The 23130-nt window shown below is 41.2% G+C and overlaps 1 protein-coding gene across 1 annotated transcript; it reads left to right on the forward strand.

Annotated features, from left to right (window-relative positions):
* Nucleotides 1–270: 270 nt before the first annotated feature.
* pnpla8 (patatin-like phospholipase domain containing 8) lies at nt 271–21160 on the forward strand. The gene is made up of 10 exons (XM_072454859.1): nt 271–288; nt 3058–4072; nt 5263–5412; nt 11340–11491; nt 12597–12691; nt 12773–12944; nt 13455–13512; nt 14481–14675; nt 18913–19108; nt 20616–21160. Exons 2-10 carry the CDS (start codon nt 3209–3211, stop codon nt 20888–20890), a joined length of 2157 nt encoding a protein of 718 aa, XP_072310960.1. The 5' UTR covers nt 271–288; nt 3058–3208; the 3' UTR covers nt 20891–21160.
* Nucleotides 21161–23130: the final 1970 nt, after the last annotated feature.

Genomic DNA, 23130 nt, shown 5'->3' on the forward strand with positions numbered 1-23130 from the left:
CCCGTTTAACTTGACACAGGATTGAAAAAGGCTGCGGTGTGTTTCTGAGTTAGTGTAGTACTCCACGTCCTAAGATTTACACATGTACTTTATATTCACACACAGTTCATTCACAATCGTCTGGACTGGAGCAGAACAACACCAAGACCCTTCAGCCCCACCTCGCGGTCATCTTGTGGTACAGGACACAAACGGGAATAGCGTCACTTCCGGTTATGTTCCGCGTTTGTTTACAGCCTCATCCAGACTTTTGAACCGCTGACAACTGAATGAAACACTGTTATAAAGGTAACATAGATTTACTCTCATCGAGCCTGTTTGCTTAGCATCTATTTACAACGATCACGTTCCCATGCTACGCACTTTAGCCGGCTGTTTTCTGATAAGCTAGCCGACAAAAACACTGACAGTGACTGAAGGCTGGACGCATTTATTTAAATATGAGGCACATTTTGGAACAAAAACAAGTCGATGTAGTTGTTTGGTGTTGTACAGGCTTCACTGCAACTGCAATTCGTGAAGTAATGTGCTTATTTTCCCATTTGTTATTGTCATAGATCGTCTGGCTAGCCTAGTATGTGCTTATGACCTACTTTTGAGTTGTTGTTGTTGTTGTTGTTGTTGTTGATGATGACGTATGACTATAACAAGTTGGACAAACACCAAACAACTACATCGACTTGTTTTTGGTGCAAACGTTATGAAAACCATGACTTTGTTGACATGGCGTTGTGTTGTTTCACTGTGATCGCACGTCGAGCCTAATGCTAACGTCACTCTTCGTACGAGGGCGCGCTGTCCGCTTCTCCTTCTCCGGTGTCCGTCCCGGTCCAAAGGTCGTGCACGGTTTGGCGCAACAATATCTTGCTCTCGATCACGTCCCGCAGCCACTTCTCCCTGAAGAGCCCTCCGCCGCCGCGCCCGCCCGCCCGGTGCACCAGCCGGTTGGACTCCACCACGTAGCGCACGTCCACCGGCTGTGCGTCGGGCTCGGCCGCGCTGCTCATGGTGAAGTAGACGCTGGCCGTGCCCACCACCGGACTCCGCGCGGTCGGCGTGCTGAAGCGGGCCCGGTAGTGGTGCACGGTGAGGCTCTGGTCGTGAGTGACGCCCTGGTAGTTGACGCTGACGCGCTGCTCTCGAGTGACCCCCAGGTAGTGCAGACTGTAGAGCCAGGAGGACGGGAGCCGCCACGTGTGGATGAACTCGCGGATTTGCCTCTGTCCCTCCTCCACCGTGAAACGCTTGCTCTGGAGCCACGCGGGCTTTGCACTCGGCTCCCGGTTCGACGCCGCGGCGTCGTCGGGGTCCGTTAAGGCTTTCACGAGATAGGCCGACTCCGGTGCTAAGTCTTCAGAGTTTAAAGTGCGGTTTTGCATGTTGTTGTTGTTGTTGTTGTTGTTGTGGCTGTTGCTGTAGTTGTGGTTGCTGTTGTTCTGGCTGTTGCTGTAGTGTTGTTGTTGTTGTTGTTGTTGTGTTGCTTTTAATTGCGGTTGGCAGCCAATTGAAAAGGTGCATTTACTGCCACCATCTGTAGTTGTACGTTTTCTGTAGTTTTACGTCTTCAAAGTATATTTAACGCTAAACCTTTTTTATTATTATTATTTTTTTAATTGGTTGTTGTTGTTCCTTTTTGCTTTTAATTGCGGTTGGCAGCCAATTGAAAAGGTGCATTTACAGCCACCTTCTGTAGTTGTACTTCTTCTGTAGCTGTACGTCCTCTGTAGTTGTTCTTCTTCTGTAGCTGTACGTCCTCTGTAGTTGTTCTTCTTCTGTAGCTGTACGTCCTCTGTAGTTGTTCTTCTTCTGTAGCTGTACGTCTTCAAAGTATGTTTAACCCTATACCTTTAAAAAAAAAAAGAAAAAAAAAAGTTCTTGTTGTTGTTGTTGTTTTATGGCAGTTGGCATCCAATTGTTGCATTACCGCCAGACTTTATTCCTCAGACTTTTCGTAGTCCTCAGACTCTGTCGTAGTCCATAAAAGTACTCCTTCCATTGCTTTGGTGTTACAAAGCCCATGAGGTCATGATATGTCTTCTTCTTCTATGGCAGTTGGTATCCAAGTGTTAAAAAGTTGTTGTTGTTGTTTTATGGCGGTTGGCATCCGAGTGTTGCATTACCGCCAGACTTTATTCCTCAGACGTTTCGTAGTCCTCGTTGCTTTTAGTGGCAGCTGGAAGCCAATTAAAGGAGAAAGAGAACGAGATAGACAATTCTACCAGCTTCAAAGCAAATAGAGCTTCTGTTTGGCTGTGTGCTGTTGCTATGGCAACCTGTGGGAGATGGGAAGGGCTCTCTGTTGGTGCTCTTCAGGCGTGTCAGGATGAGTTTAAGTGCCTCTGACAGCTTGGATCACTCCTGGAACTAAAATGCAGTGAAGATAAATATAAATCTTGAATTTTGCTATTAAAAAATAAAAAATATTAAAATTTTATCACAGTCTTCCTGATTGCAATTTGATGATATCACACAAGGAATTTCTTTTTTTTCTTTGACAAATAAAAATGAATTCATAATTTAACGTACCACAGGTATAACACACCAAATAAAGTCAAATGCTGTAGTAAATATAGATTATTATTTGTTGGGCTACAAAATTATTGTTTCTAGGGCTACGTCCTGACAATAAAATCAAACATTAGAAATAACTCATTTTCCGAGTAGCCTAATTTGTGTGTTTGATTGTTATTATGGGAGTTGCAACTGAAAAAAGTTAATTAGACTAAAGGACTCTGGCCCAAATTGAGCATGCATTGCCTAGAACGTTCCATCGTACGGCATTAAACTTGTCTATCTCCTTGGAGACAAGCAGGCGATGCCACAAGCGAGTGTGAGGCGAGTCTCCTCACAGAATATGAACAAATACACCTCAAAATGAATGCAAGAAAGATGAGTTTAATGCCATACAGTGGAACATTCCGGGCAAAGGGATAACTTCTTCATAGAGCCATGCAGCTTGGGGAGAGTTCTCATCTTAAAAGTGCACATTTAAGATACAAAGATGTAAAATGACTTCAGATACTGAATTCATGTATTTGTTCTATTTTCATTTTCTAGAAACAACCCAAGAAATGGCTGTAGATTTCTGTAGCTAACGGAGCCTGGCCCAGCAGAATGAGGGACCACCTTCTACAACAACGTCCCAAGTCCTGCTGAAGAACCACGTTTTCCTTTTACCACTACTGCCCCCTTTTGCCCAGAGAAACGCATGTCGCGAATCAGGACCACTATCGACAGCGTCACGAAGGCGGTGGGGAGCGCAGACTTCATTTCCAGATTTTCCCGGTTCAAGCCTGGAAGTTTAGGCGCGGACAGCCCTCACGTTGAAAAGGTTTTAGTCGGTGCAGAAACCGTAACTAAATCAAATGCCGTTGAAGTAGGCACTCCGTCGAGACCGGAGACCAAAATGAAGGACGAGGAGGGCGAGAAAGATGGGGTTTGCCTCGAAGAGCAAAAGCAAAACATCTCAGAAAAAGCTTCAGCGTCAGGTGCGAGTGCGTCTGTGCCAAGTTCCTCTGCGAACGTGGCCAAACAGATTTTCCACCCGACCGGATTTTCGAGTAACATGGACGAGACGTACAAGACGCTTGCGACCCATATCGATAGTTATTTCGGGAGCAACGCGGAGGCGGAGCAGGGCGACGGACCGGGACAAAAAAATGCGTCCGAAAAGCCGGTTGTTCACGTCGCGCTGCAGCCGACAAAGGAGGCGAAACTTGTTATGTCACCGGTGGCGGAAAGCAAAAGCGTCGAAATCGGTGCGACCGCGCGGCTCCCCGAAAGTCCAAGTTCAGCCGAAGCCGCCGCGACTCCGCCTCCGTCCGCCCCGGTCCTGGCGGCGCCGTCCAAGAAGGGCTTCACTCGCTATCTGTCCTACCCGAGGCCGAGCGTCCAGGCTTTCGTGGGCAGCTACATAACGCCCCTGGTCCCCAAATTCAGGAGCGAAAGTAAAGTCGCGGCGGCGGAGAAAGAGGCGGCCATTGTGTCCGCCGAACAGAAACGAGGAGAGAAGATCGAAAGTGAAGAGAAGGAAGAGAAGGCCAAGCAACTCCTCAAAAGTCAAAGAGAGAAGGTACTCCATACTCCTTCTTCAGTTGTGGCTTCTTTTATACCGTCGAATTAAGGGCGAGCGATATCGACACAAAAGAATATTGATAGTTACGATAGTCAATTATTGTCTGTACTTTGTCAATCAAACAGAAACGTGTTAAAACGTGGCTTCAGGGTCATTCGTTAAGCTTTAAAGTGCCTCTGACAGATCGGACGACTCATTGAACTAAAATGCAGTTGAGATAAACAAATTTAGAATTTTGCTAAAAGTTATAACAATTGTATCATAGAATAGCAATTTTTTTAGGTTTATAATTTCACTTTCTGTTTGTAATTGATGACATCACACTAGGAAATAACCCAGCAAACACTGGGCAAAAACTCATCTAATGTCGCAATTTATTTAATTTGACAAATAAAAATAGACAAGAGCACATTTTCAAAAAAAGTTGTTTCTTTATGTAAATTCTGCATAAACTTAGCTAGAATGAGTGTCCCTAGTATGATGTCACTTCCGTCATTTTCTACAGATTTTTCAATGTTTTCTCCACAAATACCTGCTTGATTAGTGTAATACTATAATTTAGATGTACAACAGGTACAAATACACAAAAAAAGTCAAAATTAGAACAAAATAAAAAAAAAACGGTATCACTTTATCACCTTATACCTCTTAAAGTTTACACCACTTTTTATTTCTGTATAATCTACGTTTAAAAGTTAAATATCTTCAAAAACATAAACATATTTTCCACACCTATTCTTCAAAACACCTTTTTTTTTTTTTAAACCACATGATGGTAGAAACTGATCAAGATACTAAGAAACTAAACATTAATACACACTCTAATTGTCTCGTGGACTGTCCATCATCTGTGAAAATGTAATTATTTGCCCGGAACGTTTCACACCATGGCATCTTTTTATTAATTTACAGGGATGTTTTTGGTTTGTAGGAGTCATTTGCTTGTCTCCATCGAGATCGCTCAATTTTATCCCATTTTGTGAAACATTTCAAGCAAAATGAAAACATCTCCATGGCAAAAAAAATATTCTTTCAGACCCTAAAAACGTACATACGGCCCCTTTAATCCTTTAAAAATACTTTGTTTGAGTAAATGAAGATGCAGGCTATGATCTACTCCTAACCTCTATGTCAAAACTGCATTTAGATTGTATGTTTTTCTCTCATTTTGGTTGTTTTTCCTCCAGATAATAGCGAGGATGAGCGTGGACAACAGGACCAGAGCGCTGGTGAAGGGTTTACACCGAGTCACTGATATCAAACCTCTGACCACGCGAGTCGAGGAGCTCAGCTTTCATCTCCTCGAGTTCCCAGAGACTCGAGGCGTCGCTGTCAAGGTGGGCGTGTTTTTTTTTATATTGCATACATCTGATATAAGGAATGCTGTTGGGCTGTTTAATCAGTGTCTCCATCGCTCTGTCTTAGGGATGTCACCATTTAAAATTTTAATGTGACGATTATTGTGAGAATAAACATCGCAATTATTTACATCACGATCAAAACATGTTACGTTAGACATTCTGCAGCAGTCTATCGTTTTGTAGTCACCAATGTGGTTCGGGGGAAAAAATACAGACAACCGTCGTCTCTTTGGTCTGAGGGAAGAACAACACCACTGACCATTTATTGCGCATGCTTATTACAACACAACAACACATTCACTGATCACGCAGGTAACACATGGCTTTGCTCCATCTGCAAGTATGCTCAACACTTCCACTCAAAGACATGTGTATAGTTCTCATATAGTAAACAAAAATATATAACCCCAAAATAAAACATTTGTCATACTGGCAAAGTTCTAAACACTTCAAAACAACTTTAAAATAAAACATTTGGTATATTAGCAATGTTCAACATTACTTCCCAAACAAATATCCCTTAAAACTCTCAAACTTAGCTTTTGTCAAAGGCTTGGTAAGGACATCAGCTACCATGTTTGCAGTAGGGCAATATTCTATACATATTTTACCTTCTGTGTGTGCAGACCGTACAAAATGGTACTTTATGTCTATATGTTTGCTTCTCTGTCTGCAAACTGGGTTCTTTGATAAAGCTATCGCCCCCTGGTTGTCCTCAAATATCTTGACTGGTGTATGCTGGTTACAACTATCTATTCCTCCAAGTAGTTGTACAAGATACATACTTTCTTGAGTAGTGGCTGCTAGCGCCATATACTCAGCTTCGCATGTGGATAATGCCACCGTTTGCTGTTTTCTGCTTTTCCATGATATAACCGGACCATTCTCAGTTAAGCTGAAACAGTATCCAGTTGTGCTCCTCCTGTCATCCATATCGGCTGCCCAATCAGCATCACTGTATCCCTCCAGCTGTAATGGGCTTTCCTCACATTTCTGGTAGTGTAGTTCTTGATCCATAGTACCCTTTAAGTACCTCAGTATGTGTTTCACTGTAGCCCAATGCTGTTGCTTTGGTTCTGCTAGGTATTGAGATAGTTTACTAACAGGCCAGCTCAGGTCAGGTCTTGTACATGTCATAATGTATATCAAGCTACCTACTATCTCTCTGTATCCTGTTGAATCAATAACTTCACCCTCACTGTCAAAGTTTAACTTTTGCTCACATGGGGTGGATCTCGGTTTGCATTCGGACATTCCCAAATTTCGCTAATATCTTCTCTATGTGTCTCTTTTGGATCATTTTGATTTCTCCATCACTCTGTCTGAAATCTATACCCAGGAAGTATTTAAGTGGACCCATATCCTTCATCTTAAATCTTCTCTTCAACATTTCCTTCACATCACTGAGTAAGCGCTGCTATGATTAAATCATCCACCCATACTAACAAAATCACTTTCTCATTCTCAGATTTTCTGCTGTAGACACAATGATCAGCATAATTTTGTACAAAACCGTTCTCTGTAAGGTGATCATGTAGTAACATATTCCAGTTACGCCCGGACTGTTTTAAACCATACAATGACTTGTTGAGTTTACACACTAAGTGTTCCCCTGTCTTTGATTTGATTTCAAAACCTTCCGGCTGTTCCATATATACCTCACAGTCCATTGGAGCATGGAGGTAAGCAGTCTTCACATCCATTTTCGTGTAAAATAAGATCCTCCTGTACAGCCACCTGCATTAATGCTCGTACAGAGGTCATGTTGGCTGTTGGTGAAAAAGTCTCTTTATAGTCAATTCCTTCCACTTGACCATAGCCCTTTGCAACATATCTGGCTTTACAAGTCTCAGATCCATCTGGGCTCTCTTTCCCTGCATATACCCACCGACCTCCCACTGCTTGCTTGCCTCTTGGCAGTGGGGTCAGAGTGAAAGTTTCATTCTCTGTCAAAGAGTTCATCTCCTCTTTCATCGCATCAGCCCACATTTTTGACTTTTTAGAGTCCATTGCCTCTCTAAGTGTTTTAGGAACATCATAAGCTACTCTGTAGAAATAATCTACATTCTCACTTTCGTCATTGTTAGACTCAACTTTACACTGGTACTCCTTAAAGTATTCTGGAGCCTTTCTCTGTCTTGTAGGGTATCTCCTTTCTCCCTCTTCTTTCTGAGTACTATCTGTCTGGGTCGGACCTGTCTCAGCAGCCTCTTAAATACTGGACTCTTTACTCTCTTCAGGCTGTCTCTGACCCTGGTTGACTCTCTTCTGAGGTGTATTTACATAACTCTCAATGTCTTCCCCCATGTCACAATCTGTCTGGGTCTGGCTATCTGTGCCACCTTTGGTGGCCACTCTTCTCGTGCCTTATCCCATTACTCCTAAGTAGACATTGAAACTCTTGTCCGGTAAACTCTGTGCCGTTATCTGACCTTATGCACTTTACCTTTCCATATGGGGCTACATCCGCTATGAATTTTTCTGTAGCTTTTGTCGTGTCACTTTTTGTTTTAATAAAGTATGGAAATATCATCCCACTGCAATCATCAGTAAATGCTATTGCATATCTGTACCCATCTTTATCTGCTGGTTCTATAGGACCGCATAGGTCTGTGTGTACAAGCTCTAACACAGCTGTGGCTTTAGAGTCTGCCTGTCGGTTTCTGCTTTGTGTGAATTTGCCCTGTGTGCATATTTCACATTTTTGGTTGGATTTGTCATGTTTCCCTTTTATAGACATTCCTTCAACCACCTTTTCTAATTTTGCAACATCATCAAAATTGCAATGACCAAGTATCCTATGCCACGTTTGAATGTCATGACACCCATATACTTCATCAACATTTTCATCTTCTACTGTGCTAAGGTAATACAGCCTACCATACACGTCCATTTTGAATTTGGTACCATCCTTGTGGACCAGCCAGTCATTACCGTCCTTAAAGTGGACCTCAGCTCCGTTGGCCGTCACTGCTTTAACTGAAAAGATGTCCTGTGGAAACGATGGGATGTAGAGTGCCTGTTTGAGAATCGTTTTCACTCTTCGTCCCTCGCTGTCCAACAAGTAGATTTCAGCATCTCCCTTCATTTTCGCCATCCCGCTCACCTTGGATCCGTCGGCAAGCTCGATCATGTTGTCCTCAGGTCTGAAGCTCTTGTCAACTGTTTTGAACTTTGTGGCGTCATTGATCATGTGTGTTGTGGCGCCCCAGTCGACCATGAGACCTTGTTTCCTCTTTGTGTAGGGCAGTCACTCATCTTGAAGAAACAAAAAGATGTAGGCTCTGCCTCCGTCTCGCCATCAACTTTCTTCACATAATCACCGCCTCGTCCTCGATATTGTCCCCTTCCGCGCTGTGTTGTGTCCCATTTTTGTTCCTCTTTTCTCAACTGGTATCCGTCCGGACATGTCCTGGCCATGTGTCCCTTTTTACCGCACGTGTAACATTCAACATCAGCCAGGACCATTTTCTACCCTCTTCCTCTTCCTCGTGACCTTGTTGCCCAACTAGTCTTCATCATGTTGTCTTCATCAGCATTCACGTCACTCTTCCCATATTTTTCAGTACTCATAACTTCGCAGTTTTGTTTTAAACTCGCTGAACGTTACAGTGTCATTTGTCTGGGTGATGTGCACGATGAATGGCTTGTATGAATCAGGTAGCCCTTTAACTACCATCGCTATCTGAAGCCCATCACTAATGTGCTCTTCTGCTCTTCTCAATGACGTGAATATAGTCTCTGCTCGAATAATATAGTCAGTTACCGTTTCATTGCTGGTCTTATGAAGCGAGGAAAGTTCACAATATAAACTCACAACGCGAGGTTTGTCCTTTCCAGCGTAGTGTTCGCGGAGAATATTCAGCGCTTTTCTTCCATCTCTTTTCGCGTCTCTCATTACCAATGACAAGCTCTTGTTGTCCAGACATTGCACTAGCTCTGCATATGCCTCGCCGTTCTTCGTCTCATCTTCTGCCCAAGCATCTTCGTCCCTCCTCATCTATCTCCGGGTCTTTCGAGATAACTCCTCTGAGGCCGCGTAACTCCATATGCGCGAGGAACCTCGTTTCCCACAGCTCGTAACTTTTCTCTTCGCCGTCGAATAAAAGTCTGAACCACTTTTGGCCTACTTGACTGGGCCCATAACCTGTTACGTTAGACATTCTGCTGCAGTCTATCGTTTTGTAGTCACCAATGTGGTTCGGGGGAAAAAATACAGACAACCGTCGTCTCTTTGGTCTGAGGGAAGAACAACACCACTTACCATTTATTACCACTAGACCATTTATTGCGCATGCTCATTACAACACAACAACACATTCACTGATCACGCAGGTAACACATGGCTTTGCTCCATCTGCAAGTATGCTCAACAAAACAACAATAAAATCAAACTTTTTGAATGATCAATTTGACATAAATGGCATGATAAAAAAGCACTTTACCATTAGGTTTACTTCTTTGAGGAAAGGCTGAACAGGGGACTTAATTTTGCTTTTAAAATTGTTCATTTATTCTAATTTGTAACTAAAAAAGACCTACCGTATTTTCCGGACTATAAGTCGCTCCGAAGTATATAAGTATAAATATAAGCATAAGTCGCACCCCGGCCAAAACTATGAAAAAAGTATAGTCCGGAAAATACGGTAATTTAATTTGAATATTGTCACTTTTCAACAAATTTGATAAAAATAATGTCATGGAATTAGACAAACACCGATGCTATTCCGTAACACATCGAGAACACAATTCAACTTAGAATATGAAACAACACAGAAATATCAGATATTTGTGTGGCAAGCTTGGGAGAAAACGCGGGGACTGTGTCAGCCAAGCCGTTGTAAGGAGCCTGGCTGACCCTCCTGCGTCTCACCCCGTTTTTTTCCCATGCTGGTTGGTTTTATTAGATATTCTGGAATAGGCGGGTCACATTTCTCATTGGTCAGCTTCACATCAAGGCACTTGGTATTTTTCCGTAGAGATCAAGCCTTGGGTAAACATTACCCAAATTCCTCTGGGCTGTCACCCCCCCTCGGGTAAACATCCTTTGGCCCATCTTTACGACCCCTTCACAAATGCAGTTTGTCACACACCCGTTCTTCTCTTAGACTAATGATGCAGATAAAATATCACTATTATGCAGATAAAATACATCACAGAAATATAATCATATATTCACATTTTATCACAAATAAATAAACAAAAAAACTTCTTAAGATTATATTGTGACATAAATAATCACAATTGTCTATTTAACCTATAATAATTTTGGCATCTTTCAGCGATGCTCAATTCAACATGGAGTGACTCAAAAGCTGGTAAAACTCGTCATGCAGGTTCTTTGTAAAAACAGAAATCCACGTTTGGACAATGAATCACACAGTTTGTTTCTTTATTATTCCATCTTCTTCACATATTGTCAAGAAGGGATAGAGTTAAAAAAAAATTGCACTAAAATAGACTGGACTTTTGAAAACACTTGCTAGACAAAGGGTAAAATGCAAGCCTTTGAGATTGTTTTATATATTGTGTTTTTGTTCACATATTTATCTGCAGAACATGGTAAATCTAGAGATTATTGATGCTTTACACGTGTCATTATTTGGTTCTGAACTGAGCTTCTTTCAGTCCTGACGCAGGCCTCGTTTGGTGCTGTTCTAGTCCTCGTTTTAGTCCCAATTTTGACAAGTGAAGAAGTCCTTACTTATTTCCACAGACTGTAATCAATATGTAAAGGTTTAGAGGCTTGACATGGAGTGAATACAAAGATAAATTCTCCCTCGAATATGTCTTTGTGTCGGAAATGTGACAAAACAACAGAATTTGGCCATTTTTACCTTTTCATTGATTGTTTTGTATTGATTTTCCGTCCGTGTGATGTATTAAAGTGGTGGTTGTTTCAGGCGAGCGTGCTGCCCACCCTGCTGCGACTGCGCCAGGCCAAGGACCTCCCCCTGCAGTCGGCGGTGAGGGAGGCTCTGGCTGTGGTCGGCTACACTGACCCCGTGAAAGGTCGAGGCATCCGAGTGCTGTCCATCGACGGAGGGGGCACCAGGTACAGTGACTACAGTGACTACAGTGACTACAGTGACTACAGTGACTACAGTTACTACAGTTACTACAGCAACATCAGCTACGGTCGGGTTTAGGGGCGGGACATAGTGACAAATGTATGTCTGCAGATGAAGAATATCACTCTATATCCTTGTTTAGGAGATTACGCTAGATGTTTCTGTTCATTTTGTTAATCTGCTTTTTGCTGTTATTTTTTTGAGTTTTAAATAATATAATGGACACAATATTCTAATTTTGCATATTTTCTAAGTCACACTGTCAAATTTGAATATAGAAACTAATATTATTGTCATACTTGCGCTGCCCACTCTTGATTGAATTATCTCTATCTACATCACAAACTCTGACATCACAGATCAGACGAGCATTCTGCTTTCTTATTGGATAATACACTTGCTTCTACACGATGGGAAATTGTTTTGTAGTTAAAGGCAACGTTGCAATACAATTAAAACGGACTGCAAATGTAAAATAAACAGCCAATTAAAATATCAGCTGATTGTTTTAATATGTAGATTCCTTACTTTAATCTGCGGTGTTATTTTTATATTTATTATGCCTCACAATTGGCATTAGCGTTAGCATTGAGACACAAACACAGATGTGTCCTACGGTGAAGTATTCATGTCATTATAACGTTTTTAATATGTTGTTAGTGTTTTTATTTATTTTTTTAACCAGGAGGTCTTACTGAGATTCAGAATCTCTTTTGTAAGAGACTTGGTCAAGTCAGCAGCAACACAATCATCACAGTACAGAAACTAAATATTACACTGAAAAAAAACAACTCTCAAAACATAAACAATCCTCTGTCACCACACTTTCTATAACTGAAGTATCAAGAGACACCACAGATTCCAATTTTCCAATACAAGCACCATTCGCTGCACACTGCCATGAGATACATTTCTACAGGAAGTTGTGACGCTAAGAGAGAGCTAGCCGAGCTTTTTGTTTACGTTATATCGGGGAGCACAAAAAAATATTGTTTTTAAAATATGAAATAAAACTCCTTTAATTCTGACATACCTAATTTCTATATAAGTAAAACTACAAATTAACACCTACATTGTCTGCATCCCCAGAGGTCTCCTGGCGCTACAGACTCTCACTAAACTCGAGACTCTCACTGGTAAAAGAGTCCATGAGCTGTTTGACTACATCTGCGGCGTCAGCACCGGTACAAACTCCATGTTCTGTCACTTCAGTATTAGTACAATAGTCTCTTGTGTTGACACCTCCCGTTTCTTCTTCTCTGTAGGTGCCATTCTGGCATTCATGTTGGGCATTTTTCAGATCCCCATGGACGAGTGCGAGCAGATGTACAGGAAGCTGGGCTCAGATGTTTTCAACCAGAACGTCATTGTTGGGACGGTCAAAATGGGCTGGAGCCACGGTTTCTATGACAGCGAAATGTGGGAGAGCATACTCAAGTGAGTTCCCAACACTTTTCCGATTGTGTGTTTTTTTGGTCTGTGTTATTTGTTTGTTTTTTCAACATTGGTCCGATCCTTTTTCATCGTTGGTCCATTCTGTTTTCGTCGTTGGTCCGTTCTGTTTTCATCGTTGGTTTGTTCCGTTTTCATCGTTGGTCGGTTTAGTTTTCTTCATTGGTCCGTTCCGTTTTCATCGTTGGTCCGTTCTGTTTTCATCATTGGTTTGTTCCGTTTTCATCGTTGGTTTGTTCCGTTTTCATCGTTGGTGCGTTCCGTTGTCATCGTTGGTCCGTTCCGTTTTCATCGTTGGTCCGTTCCATTGTCATCGTTGGTCCGTTCCGTTTTCATCGTTGGTCCGTTCCATTGTCAACGTTGGTCCGTTCCATTTTCATCGTTTGTCCGTTCCGTTTTCCTTGTTAGTTTGTTCTGTTGTCATCGTTGGTCAGTTCCGTTTTCATCGTTGGTCTTTTCTGTTTTCATAATCGGTCGGTTCTTTTATGTTCACAGGGAAAGAATGGGCGAAGGAAGCATGATTGAGAGCGCTAGGGATCCGCACTGTCCAAAAGTAAGTAATGTGGTACTTACAGCATTACTTGTTAGTATTTCTACTGTGCAGTACAGTTTTTGCAGTACATTCATTGAATTCAAGAGTATTTTCATAGCACACATTCACGACCATTCACACAGCAGAGCACACTACAAAGCGTCTAAACTGCATAATTCAAATGGATGGATAAATGGATAAACACGTAAGTAAGAGATACGTTTCCATGGTGACAGGATGCTTTTGATAAAGAACATGACGTTACCAAGCGATTACAACCTTTTGCGACTTGCCTATTGCGTCCGTTCGGATTGTGGATACATTATGCCGCTCTAGTAGAATTAAGCGCAAGAATGAATTGCAAAAAAAATGGTTGAAGTCCATTAGAGAACGTTTTTAGAATGATGAAACGTTTTAATTCGAAGAATGAAATAAAATACTAAAATATCAACTTTAAAAGCACAATACACTCAAGTATTCTCTTTCCTTGGTAAAAGAAGGTTGTATATAAAATGAAGTCTAGTCGTGCAATACTTGACTGACTTAATCATGTGCAATACCGTCATATTCATGTGCAATTACTGTCATACTCACAAGCAATTAAGGCCAAATTCATGTGCATATAACTGATGTAAATAAGAGTGTTTACTTACCATTAGTATTAGTATTATTTAGTCTTATGCTAGCTATTTTTACTTTACTTTATTATTATTATTATTATTTTATTTTTATCTTTTTATTTAATGTAATTTGTTTTTTTCCCTCCATTCCCTATTAAGATATGAGAGGAGTTTTGTTAATAAGAGTTTTTTTTGTTTTGTTTATAAGAGTTCTTCTATTAAGAGTGTTTTTTTTATATCACTTCCTATAAGTTATCTGTCCTTTTCCTCTGTATCTTCTGCGTTGTAACACCGAAATTTCCCCATGTGTGGACAATAAAGGATTATCTTATTTTAGTCACATATTGCACTAACCTTTGTCTCCACTAGGTGTCAGCGGTCAGCACCATTGTGAACAGGGGCCTGCCACTGAAAGCCCATGTGTTCAGGAACTACCGGCTCATGCCAGGAGTGAGATCGCACTACCTTGGTGACTGCAAACACAAAATGTGGCAGGCCATCAGGGCCTCGTCCGCCGCCCCGGGATACTTCCAGGAATTTGTCCTGGGAAAAGACCTCCATCAGGTATGACGGGCACGTCAGAAAACAGCTTTATATAGTTCAGCTAATATTTGTGTCTGCGTTTTTTAGCGGCCAGAGCAATCGGGACAAAATATCACGTTCTGTTTTGATTATTTGCTGTACGTGAAATGGCTTTTATTTCTACTTATATTTCCAATTATAATGGGATATCCAGAGTGATGAAAACGTATGCTGTTGTGTTGTCATAGCATTTAACAAAGCGAACTAGTCTATGTTTTGAATGATGTAAAAGTGCACAAGACCAGCACGGTTCCAGAAGTAAATTCCCCATTCATTTTCCCATTCATTTTCCCGTAGACTGATCTGAAATAAAACTTATATTAAACGTTACATATGATGACGCCTATACATAGAGACAAAACATTTACATATTTAAACAAAACATACACAACAATAGGATTTAACCTGAAAATTTCCTTCATTAAAACCCTACCTGTTGTGCATAGAAATTATAGTTTTACACCAATCGAGCAGGTATTTGTGGAGAAAATGTGGAAAAATCTGTAGGAAATGACAGTAAGTGACATCACACCAAGTACATGGAGGAGGTGAAATTTTATGCAGAATTTACACAAAGAAACAACTTTTTTGACCCTATAAACATTAATTCAACAAAATAAAGTCGTAGTTTTGTATTTGTCAAATAAAAGAATTATGAGGTTTGGCCCAGTGTTTGATGGGCAATTTCCTAGTGTGATGTCATCAATTCTAAACAGGAAGTAAAATTAAAAGACGCACTTTAAGCCTTTAATTTTCTCAAAAAACGTATCCAGTGCACCTTAAAATCCAGCACGCCTCATAAATGGATTAATTCTGGTCGTGCTTACTGACCTCGATGCTTTTTACGACGGTCCCTCATCTGCCTGAAGAGTGGCTCCAGCTCCAGTCTCCCTCGTGTCCGTCTGTCCGTCTGTGAGAGTGGATCTCTCCTTCACTGGAACTCCTCCAGGTTTCTACGCTTTTTTCCCAAAGAGGTTTTTTTTTGTAGTTTTTCCTGGCCGAGAAGGAGAGTCTAAGGACAGAGGACCCTGGGACATCGTCCCTCACCACCACAGACATTGTCTGACTTCATCGCCACCACAGACATTGTCTGACTCCCTCGCCACCACAGACATTGTTGATTCATTTCTCCCTGTGGCCCTCGGAGGCAACTGTTGTTGTGATTTTGGGCCTTACAAAAATAAATTGATTTGATTTGATTTTTTGTGTGCTACACGTTTTGTTTCGCTTAAAGGCGTAATGGACGATTTTTCGCCAATTTGAGAACTCAAGCGGACGGACAAAAAAGCAAAGTGCGTTTGTTTATAAGCGCGACGGATCGCATCACATCTCTCGTCTCTAGATTTCCGTCTCTTCTGAGTCAGCTCAAACTGTCTTTTTATGTCTTAATTTTGTCCCGTTCACTGAGGGAACTATATTATGATAGATCAATGCACTTAGACACAGGGAAACGTGCTGCTCTCCTGGGGACGAGCCGACGCGGCTGCAGGTGAGCGGTAGGTGCGTTTTATGATTTATACGTGGCAGGACTAATCGGCAGTCCACGCCACGAGGAAATAAGACTCAGATTTGGGCCAAAAAAATCATATATTTCACGCCTTATTGTCCAGTGCGGCGTTATATTTATAAAAAATGATCGAAAAATAGGCGGTTATTACTGTTTACTGTAAATTAGCTCTAAATGCATGAACTACTACTTATTGTCCTTATATTCAGTTTCATCAGTGGTAAATAACTGCTAAAACTGAACTGCGTCGTTAATGTTAACCGGTGTGTATTAACGCCACAACCCCTCTTTTTATAAATAACTTATTACACAGATTTATGAGAAAACACAATTGCACCAGTCATCTACGTTAATTTAAATCGCTCAAATGTCAGTCACAATGTTCTTTGTAAATGAGCATGACTGTGCCCATTTCTGCATTAGAATTCTCCTCTTGTCTGTCTGTTGTGGCTCGGGCTAATGGCGTTAAGGCGCTAACGTGTTAAGTGCGCGCCCTTGTTATTGAGACAGAGGAAACGTAATGGTTTATTGAGTGAAAATCTGCCCATCAAAGTCAGTTTTCAGACCAATATTGTGTTTTTCCATTCGCGCACACTGTTCAGACGGCTCTGCGGAGACTGGTCACTCAGATGTACCTTATTATTACACGAAGAAAAAGATTATTAGGCCAGATATCTTTAGCTGGTCCTCGCGGGGTACAATTTAGCTCGCGGCTTTAGCCTAATAAGTTTAAATTCCGATAACCTACTTAGAAGAAATTAGCTTTGTCCCCTCTAACAATGAGTTCTCCCTCGCCATTTCCCATCACGCAGCCCTGACACGCAGCAGATCGATGTGTTTGTGATGCTGTTTGTTTCTTATTGTTCACACCGCTGCACGTTTTGACAAGAAATATGGTAATATGCAAAAAAATACAAGCTAACTTTAATGTGGCAAAGACAAAAATGGAAGTGAAAATGTTACAGATTGACAGTTCTGCAGTTAAATGATCTGTTGTGGATGAAAACGCCAAAAATCACATCTTTTAATTGGCTTAATGGTTGTTATAAATGTACAGTGGCGCTTAGAGAATTGCAAAGTTCAAACCTCGTCTGAGCTGTGCGTTTGTGTGCGGACTCGGCCTATTCCAGTCCCAAAATGTGGATTAACTGTTAGTTTGTTGCACCAGGATAAATAAAAAATGAGCAGGAATTTAGAAAAAAAGTACTTTAGCTTGTTTAAAGGTGCACTATGTCACTTTCCTGAACGTTTTTTGGATGCGTTTGTGCTTTATCTGAACTAGTATAGACCAATATAAGACCACAAGGTTTTGCCAAAGACGATACTATTATTATTTGTGTCGGAAATGACAGTTTATTGTCTTAAAATTGTTATCAAGTGTCGAGCCTATTCCTTAGTATCCAGATTGAGTTTTAAATATGAGTAACGTGACGACACGAAATGTGAATAATACTGACTCAAACGCTTTAACTGAAGAGGAATGACACCGCTGACCTATAGTTAGCACGATAAGAGCCACAGCGCCGGATATATTACGTCAATTTTACTGTTGTATTACATTTTTCCTATGCTGTGATCATATATACAGTATGTTACGTCAAATGATATTATTGTCTCTCTTTATGCTTTTGAGTATGTGTGTTGTTCCTTCCGGTCACCTTGGAGATGAGCTTTAATGGACATTTTGCAGCGGTCGCACTCAACCTCGAGTTTTCAGCGCTGGCAGCGACGTTTCCCGGGAGAGTTACGCCGTTAGAGCAAAACTAAAATACCTGTATAATTAAACAGATTAAACTAGAACGGAATACATTCGACATCTTTTCTACTTTGCCTGCTTTGTGCAGGGAAGAAAAATAAGTCCTATCGTAAAGGCTTAGAGGTAAAAGCTGGGTAACTAACCTGCTTTTGTAGTGTTTTTTAAATCCACCTCTGGGTAAAATGTGAAGAATTGGTATTTTTCGATAATTTTCTAATGACAACTGGCACTGTTTCGTATTCATGTTTGTAGCCGTTGTTTGAGCACAAAGTTACCACCCACCACTTGGTCCTGGAAGTACATTTCTCATAACATTTATCCATTTCCATGTCAGGTTTTATGGAAAATTTAACAGACTTTGGACAAAATTTGACTTTTTTGGGGGGTTTCCTTTGCCATTGTTTTTTTCTTCTTTATCTCTTTATGATTTGGATGTTTTTTTTAATTGATATATGATCTCTCTCTGGTCTTGTTTTCCCTTCACTGTTTTTGTTTTTTATGTGTTCTTACATTCCAATAAAACAAAAACATTTAAATATAATAAAAAATCCATAAGAGTTCTGGGAGGGGAAATTATTTAAAAGTTGAAAGAGTTTTTAATGTGTTTTTGGGAATGAAAACCGCTGCAATCAGGACAGCAGTTACCAAACAGCTCCGCAAATTCTTCATATTAAAAAAATTCAAAAAGTCTGTGAAAATGAATGGAAAATGTACTTCTGGAGCTGCTTTAAAGTGGGCGTGTCTGATGAGCTCTGTTGAATTAAGTGCAGTTTTAAAGTGACAGTCGCGCTTTATCTTCAGAATGGGAAAGTCCTCAAAATGGCGACTATGAACAGGACTATGAAACCCATGAATATAACTCTACGGGGGAGGAAAAACGCTGAACTTTATGCCCGTTTTTGTTTGACGTGGACAGGAGATATTGTTATAACGGCGTCATATATTTCTCGCTCTAGGACGGGGGCCTTTTAATAAACAACCCCACCGCCCTGGCGATCCACGAGTGTAAAAACCTGTGGCCCAACACGCCTGTGCAGTGTGTCTTGTCCCTGGGAACGGGACGATACGAGGAGGGAGTGAGGAACAGCGCCACCTACACCAGCCTCAAGACCAAGTTATCGCACGTCATCAGCAGCGCGACTGATACAGAAGGTGAGATCCGTGTCACTGGAGTGAAAAATAAATACTTTTTGTTGTTTTGTTCTTTTGTTGATCTGAAAAAATCCACGTTATTACGATTGACACCGTCGCACAATAAGGTGAAGAGAACTAGAATAAAGAAAACGTTTGAATTTAGACTAAGCTGCACTGGCTTTGTCCCAAAAGGCAATTACAGTATTTTCCATAGTATAAGTCGCACCAGCCAAAAATGCATAATAGAGAAGAAAAACACATAAAAGTCGCATTGTTTGGGGAAATTTGTTTAATAAAGTGTCTGGTATGTTAACGCTAACACCTTCAGCTACATGACGCACAGACAGAACTGTGGCAAGTGTCTGGTATGTTAACGTAACATATTAACAATTATTCAGATAACTATAGCATAAAGAACATGTTTACAAAAGCATCAGTATTACCCCAAATCACTAAATCCATTGAATTCTTCTTCCTCTGTGTCACTTCTAAACAACTCCACAAACTCCGGAGGTAGAGGAAGTGCAGATTCTTCTTCTGCGTCGCTTAGAGCCTAGAGCGCCCTCTTGTGGTTGCCAGGGTGAAAATAACAAATAATATCACATATAAGTCGCTCTGGAGTATAAGTCGCACCCCGGCCTAAACTATGAAAAAAGGTCTGACTTATAGCCCGGAAAATACGGTAACAAATTATAAACTTATACTAGATTGTCCGAATAGGTTAATTAGGTCTTTATTTCTATAGCTTTAGGCTTAAGCGTCACGTGGTGTCTGGTAAGCTGATTTGAAAATATTTTGGCGGCGTCTTCCTTCCCTAATAATAATAATAATAATAATAACTTTTATTTATATAGCGCTTTTCAGTGACCCAAAGACGCTAAGCAGTAGGACGACAGCGCCATCCGCAGTCCAACTTCTTCCGAACTTTATCGCAGGTTTGAGATGGTCCGTGCTCCCCATCATCCCGATTTTCAGTCTGGCGGAAAAAACTAAGCGAAACCACGGAAAAAGCCACTAACAAACACGACATCGGCACAATTACATCAGTTGTTAGTACCCAAGGTCGGAATAATAGATCATGAAGAGCACAAATGCAACGTCATATACAAAATGTGTGTCGTCAACAAAACCTGCATGGTGGAAACGGGAAGAGCAATTGACGCTCAAAAACATCGAAAGGAATGACTCACACGAGCCGTTAAAAGCCGACAAGCGAGCTCAAGTCTGCCTTTTCCTGACCACAGTAAAGCCCCAGAACCACCCTATAGTTTAGAACAACATTAAGGCCATTGATACAGCGAGTAAAAAAGAACTGTAAATTGTGATTAGGAAAAACGCCACAATCTGTTTTAAATCAACTATTGAAACAAGAAAATAAAACTTCTATTTGTCTTCGACCGCTACATCCGCTTGTTCACCTCTACTCTGCAATTAACCAATTCAAGCGTCCGTGCAATTTATCTCGTTTAAAAACACAGCACCAACAATGTAAACGCTATACATGCATATCTTTGTGTGTTTCCAGAGGTACACACCATGCTGGACGCCCTCCTTCCTCCGGACACCTATTTCCGGTTCAACCCGTACATGAGCGAGGACATCCCGCTGAACGAAAGCCGGCTAGAAAAGCTAAACTTTCTGAAAAGCGAGGCGGAGACTTACCTGCAGCGCAACGAGGCCAAACTCAAGAAGGCGGCGGCGGCTCTGGGCCAGGAGAAGGGTCCCATCCAGAGAGTGGCGGAGTGGGCCAGGCTCAAGGCGGACATGTACGAGGGGCTGCCGTTTGTGTCCAAGCTGTGAGGAGTCGGCACCTCAGAAGTACGGTAGTGTGTAGAGATGAGGACAGGTCACGACCTTGTTTACCCTGTTGACGGATATAAACATAGGAAAATAGTTTTATAACAGATAAAGGAATTCAGGGTGTGTGTGAATGTGATGTGAACGATGCTGGCCACCTTTAAGCTTGCTCTGGTCACAGAAGGGATATTTTCCTTCATTTTTCCATTAGACTTTTCCAAAAAATGCAAATATTAAAAGTGCTGTATCTGATTTTTACCTGCGCAAAACAATGAAAAACAATGGGTGACGTGACGTCACCGCACGTCGCAGCATGATAATGTACGGCCTCGTGTTGCAACCGTCTGTACGCGATTCCTTGAAACTGAAAACATTCCAACATTCCAGTTCCTTTACGGCCTGCACACTCGAATGTCACTCACAGAGCGTGTTTGGGATGCTCTGGAGCGTCCGGACGGCTTCTTCCAGTTCCTTTACGGCCTGCACACTCGCGTGTCACCCACTGAACATGTTCGGGATGCTCCGGACGGCTTCTTCCAGTTCCTGCCGATATCCAGACAGAGAAGTGTGTCTTTAGTGTGCACACTGTTGAGAAAGTTCAGCTCAAAAGTGTTTATACTTTTGTTCAGTATGTAACATTTTATAAAAGTCTTATGGCTTTGTGTTGCCATGATACACTTCGAGCAGGCTTCAACGTGGGCGGCGCCGCTGAGTCTCATTTGATAGTTGATCGTTTAAAGATGCGCTGTGTCACTTTTCTGGTGAGTTGGCAGAGCTTTCATCAGAAAGTTACATAATGCAACTTAAAATGCAACACTTTTTGAACCGGGTTTGGCTTTGGTTGAATCACAGAAAATGTAGTATAATGTATTATAGTAGAAATGCCCCGTTTGGTCTACTATAGCTGTAAAAAAAAAAGAAAAGAAGATCGCATGTTTATTAGATATTTAAATCAAGATTAGGCTACCCGAAATAAATTGTCTGTTTGCTGTAACCCGAGTCAACATTTTTCATCTGGGTCGATCGGTAGGCAAAAAAAAAGATCCAAATTTTGTCATTTTTTGACTCGGAGTGACCACCAGGGGTCAGGCTTCCACAGTCAACTTCTCTGTCAACCCGATCGAGAGACTAAAGCTCACGATTTTAAGATATTTCAATCAACCTTTTGTACGTCGTTATCCTTTATTTTGGTAGCTAAGGCGAGCGGGGGGAATATGCAGGGGACACGGGCGCCGCCATGTCGCCGCCAGCAGTGTTTTTTCAACAAAATGCTGATTTTTTTCCGTCGGTTAGTTTCAAAACGGGTCGGTCGGGTTACGGCAAACAGACATATTATTTTGCCTAGCCTTAGCAGTTTAATTGTAGATCCGTGTCAAGATGTGCTTGAGAAAGATTTGAATTGACTGAATAATGAAAGTATTTGGTGTCGGCTGGACCACGAAAACCTTTTATCATGGCAGAGCTCACACGTATTATTACCGAAAGTGATTTATTTAAAAAGAAATTACAAAATTGAATCGTTTAAGAGACACGTTTAGCCAGAGTAATTATTTTGAAAAATGTATAGAATTGTGTGTCAGAATGTGCCTCATAAATCATATATTGCACATTTTAATTGACTAATGGTAATAAAGAGGTTTAGATTGGACCATAGCAGTATTGCCAGTGGTGGGTCAGTTAATATAAGGTCCAACTCCTCATTTCAACTTGAATAGTTCTAGTTATTATACTTGACTGTCCAGTGACAATATGGCTGCCTATTTTTAAGCACTTTTAAAATGTTCTTAATGTGTAAGAAAATAACTGATTAATTTGTTTGCGCTTATGATTATGATTATGACCCATGGAGTGGTCTAAATGGTTCACAGCATGTTTCTTTCCTGGTCTGTGATTCGCAGAACATTGTGGCCTAGTTTGCACTTCTCCAGTCTGAGTCCATTCAACATCTGTGGTGGGGAAAAACACTCAATAAAACACTTTTACCTCATCCCATCGTTTATCATCATTTGTTTGTAGACTTGATTCAAACTGAAGTCTACTGATGTAGCTTTGAATTTGTATTCTTGAATCAAGCAATTTTGAAATTGAGACTTATCCATGGGTTTGTCACCAGTAGATTAGACTACTCTAACGGCCTGCTCACTGGCCTCTCCAATTGAGCTGTAAAAAAAAAAAAACGAGCTGCGTTCTGTAGTACATCCAGAACGCTGCTGCTCGGGTCCTGACTAGAACCAGGAAGTACC

The sequence above is a fragment of the Eucyclogobius newberryi genome, unplaced genomic scaffold (assembly GCF_026437365.1).
Source record: "Eucyclogobius newberryi isolate DKJ021-1_F unplaced genomic scaffold, fEucNew1.0.hap1 SCAF_2, whole genome shotgun sequence".
NCBI classification, from domain to species: domain Eukaryota; kingdom Metazoa; phylum Chordata; class Actinopteri; order Gobiiformes; family Gobiidae; genus Eucyclogobius; species Eucyclogobius newberryi.

Excerpts from the sequence above, each read along its gene's own strand:
- pnpla8 (XM_072454859.1), top strand. The coding sequence starts at position 3,209 with ATGTCGCGAATCAGGACCACTATCGACAGCGTCACGAAGGCGGTGGGG. Across the intron at positions 11,492-12,596 it reads ATCGACGGAGGGGGCACCAG|AGGTCTCCTGGCGCTACAGA; the intron begins GTACAGTGACTA and ends CTGCATCCCCAG. Across the intron at positions 19,109-20,615 it reads CAGCGCGACTGATACAGAAG|AGGTACACACCATGCTGGAC; the intron begins GTGAGATCCGTG and ends GTGTGTTTCCAG.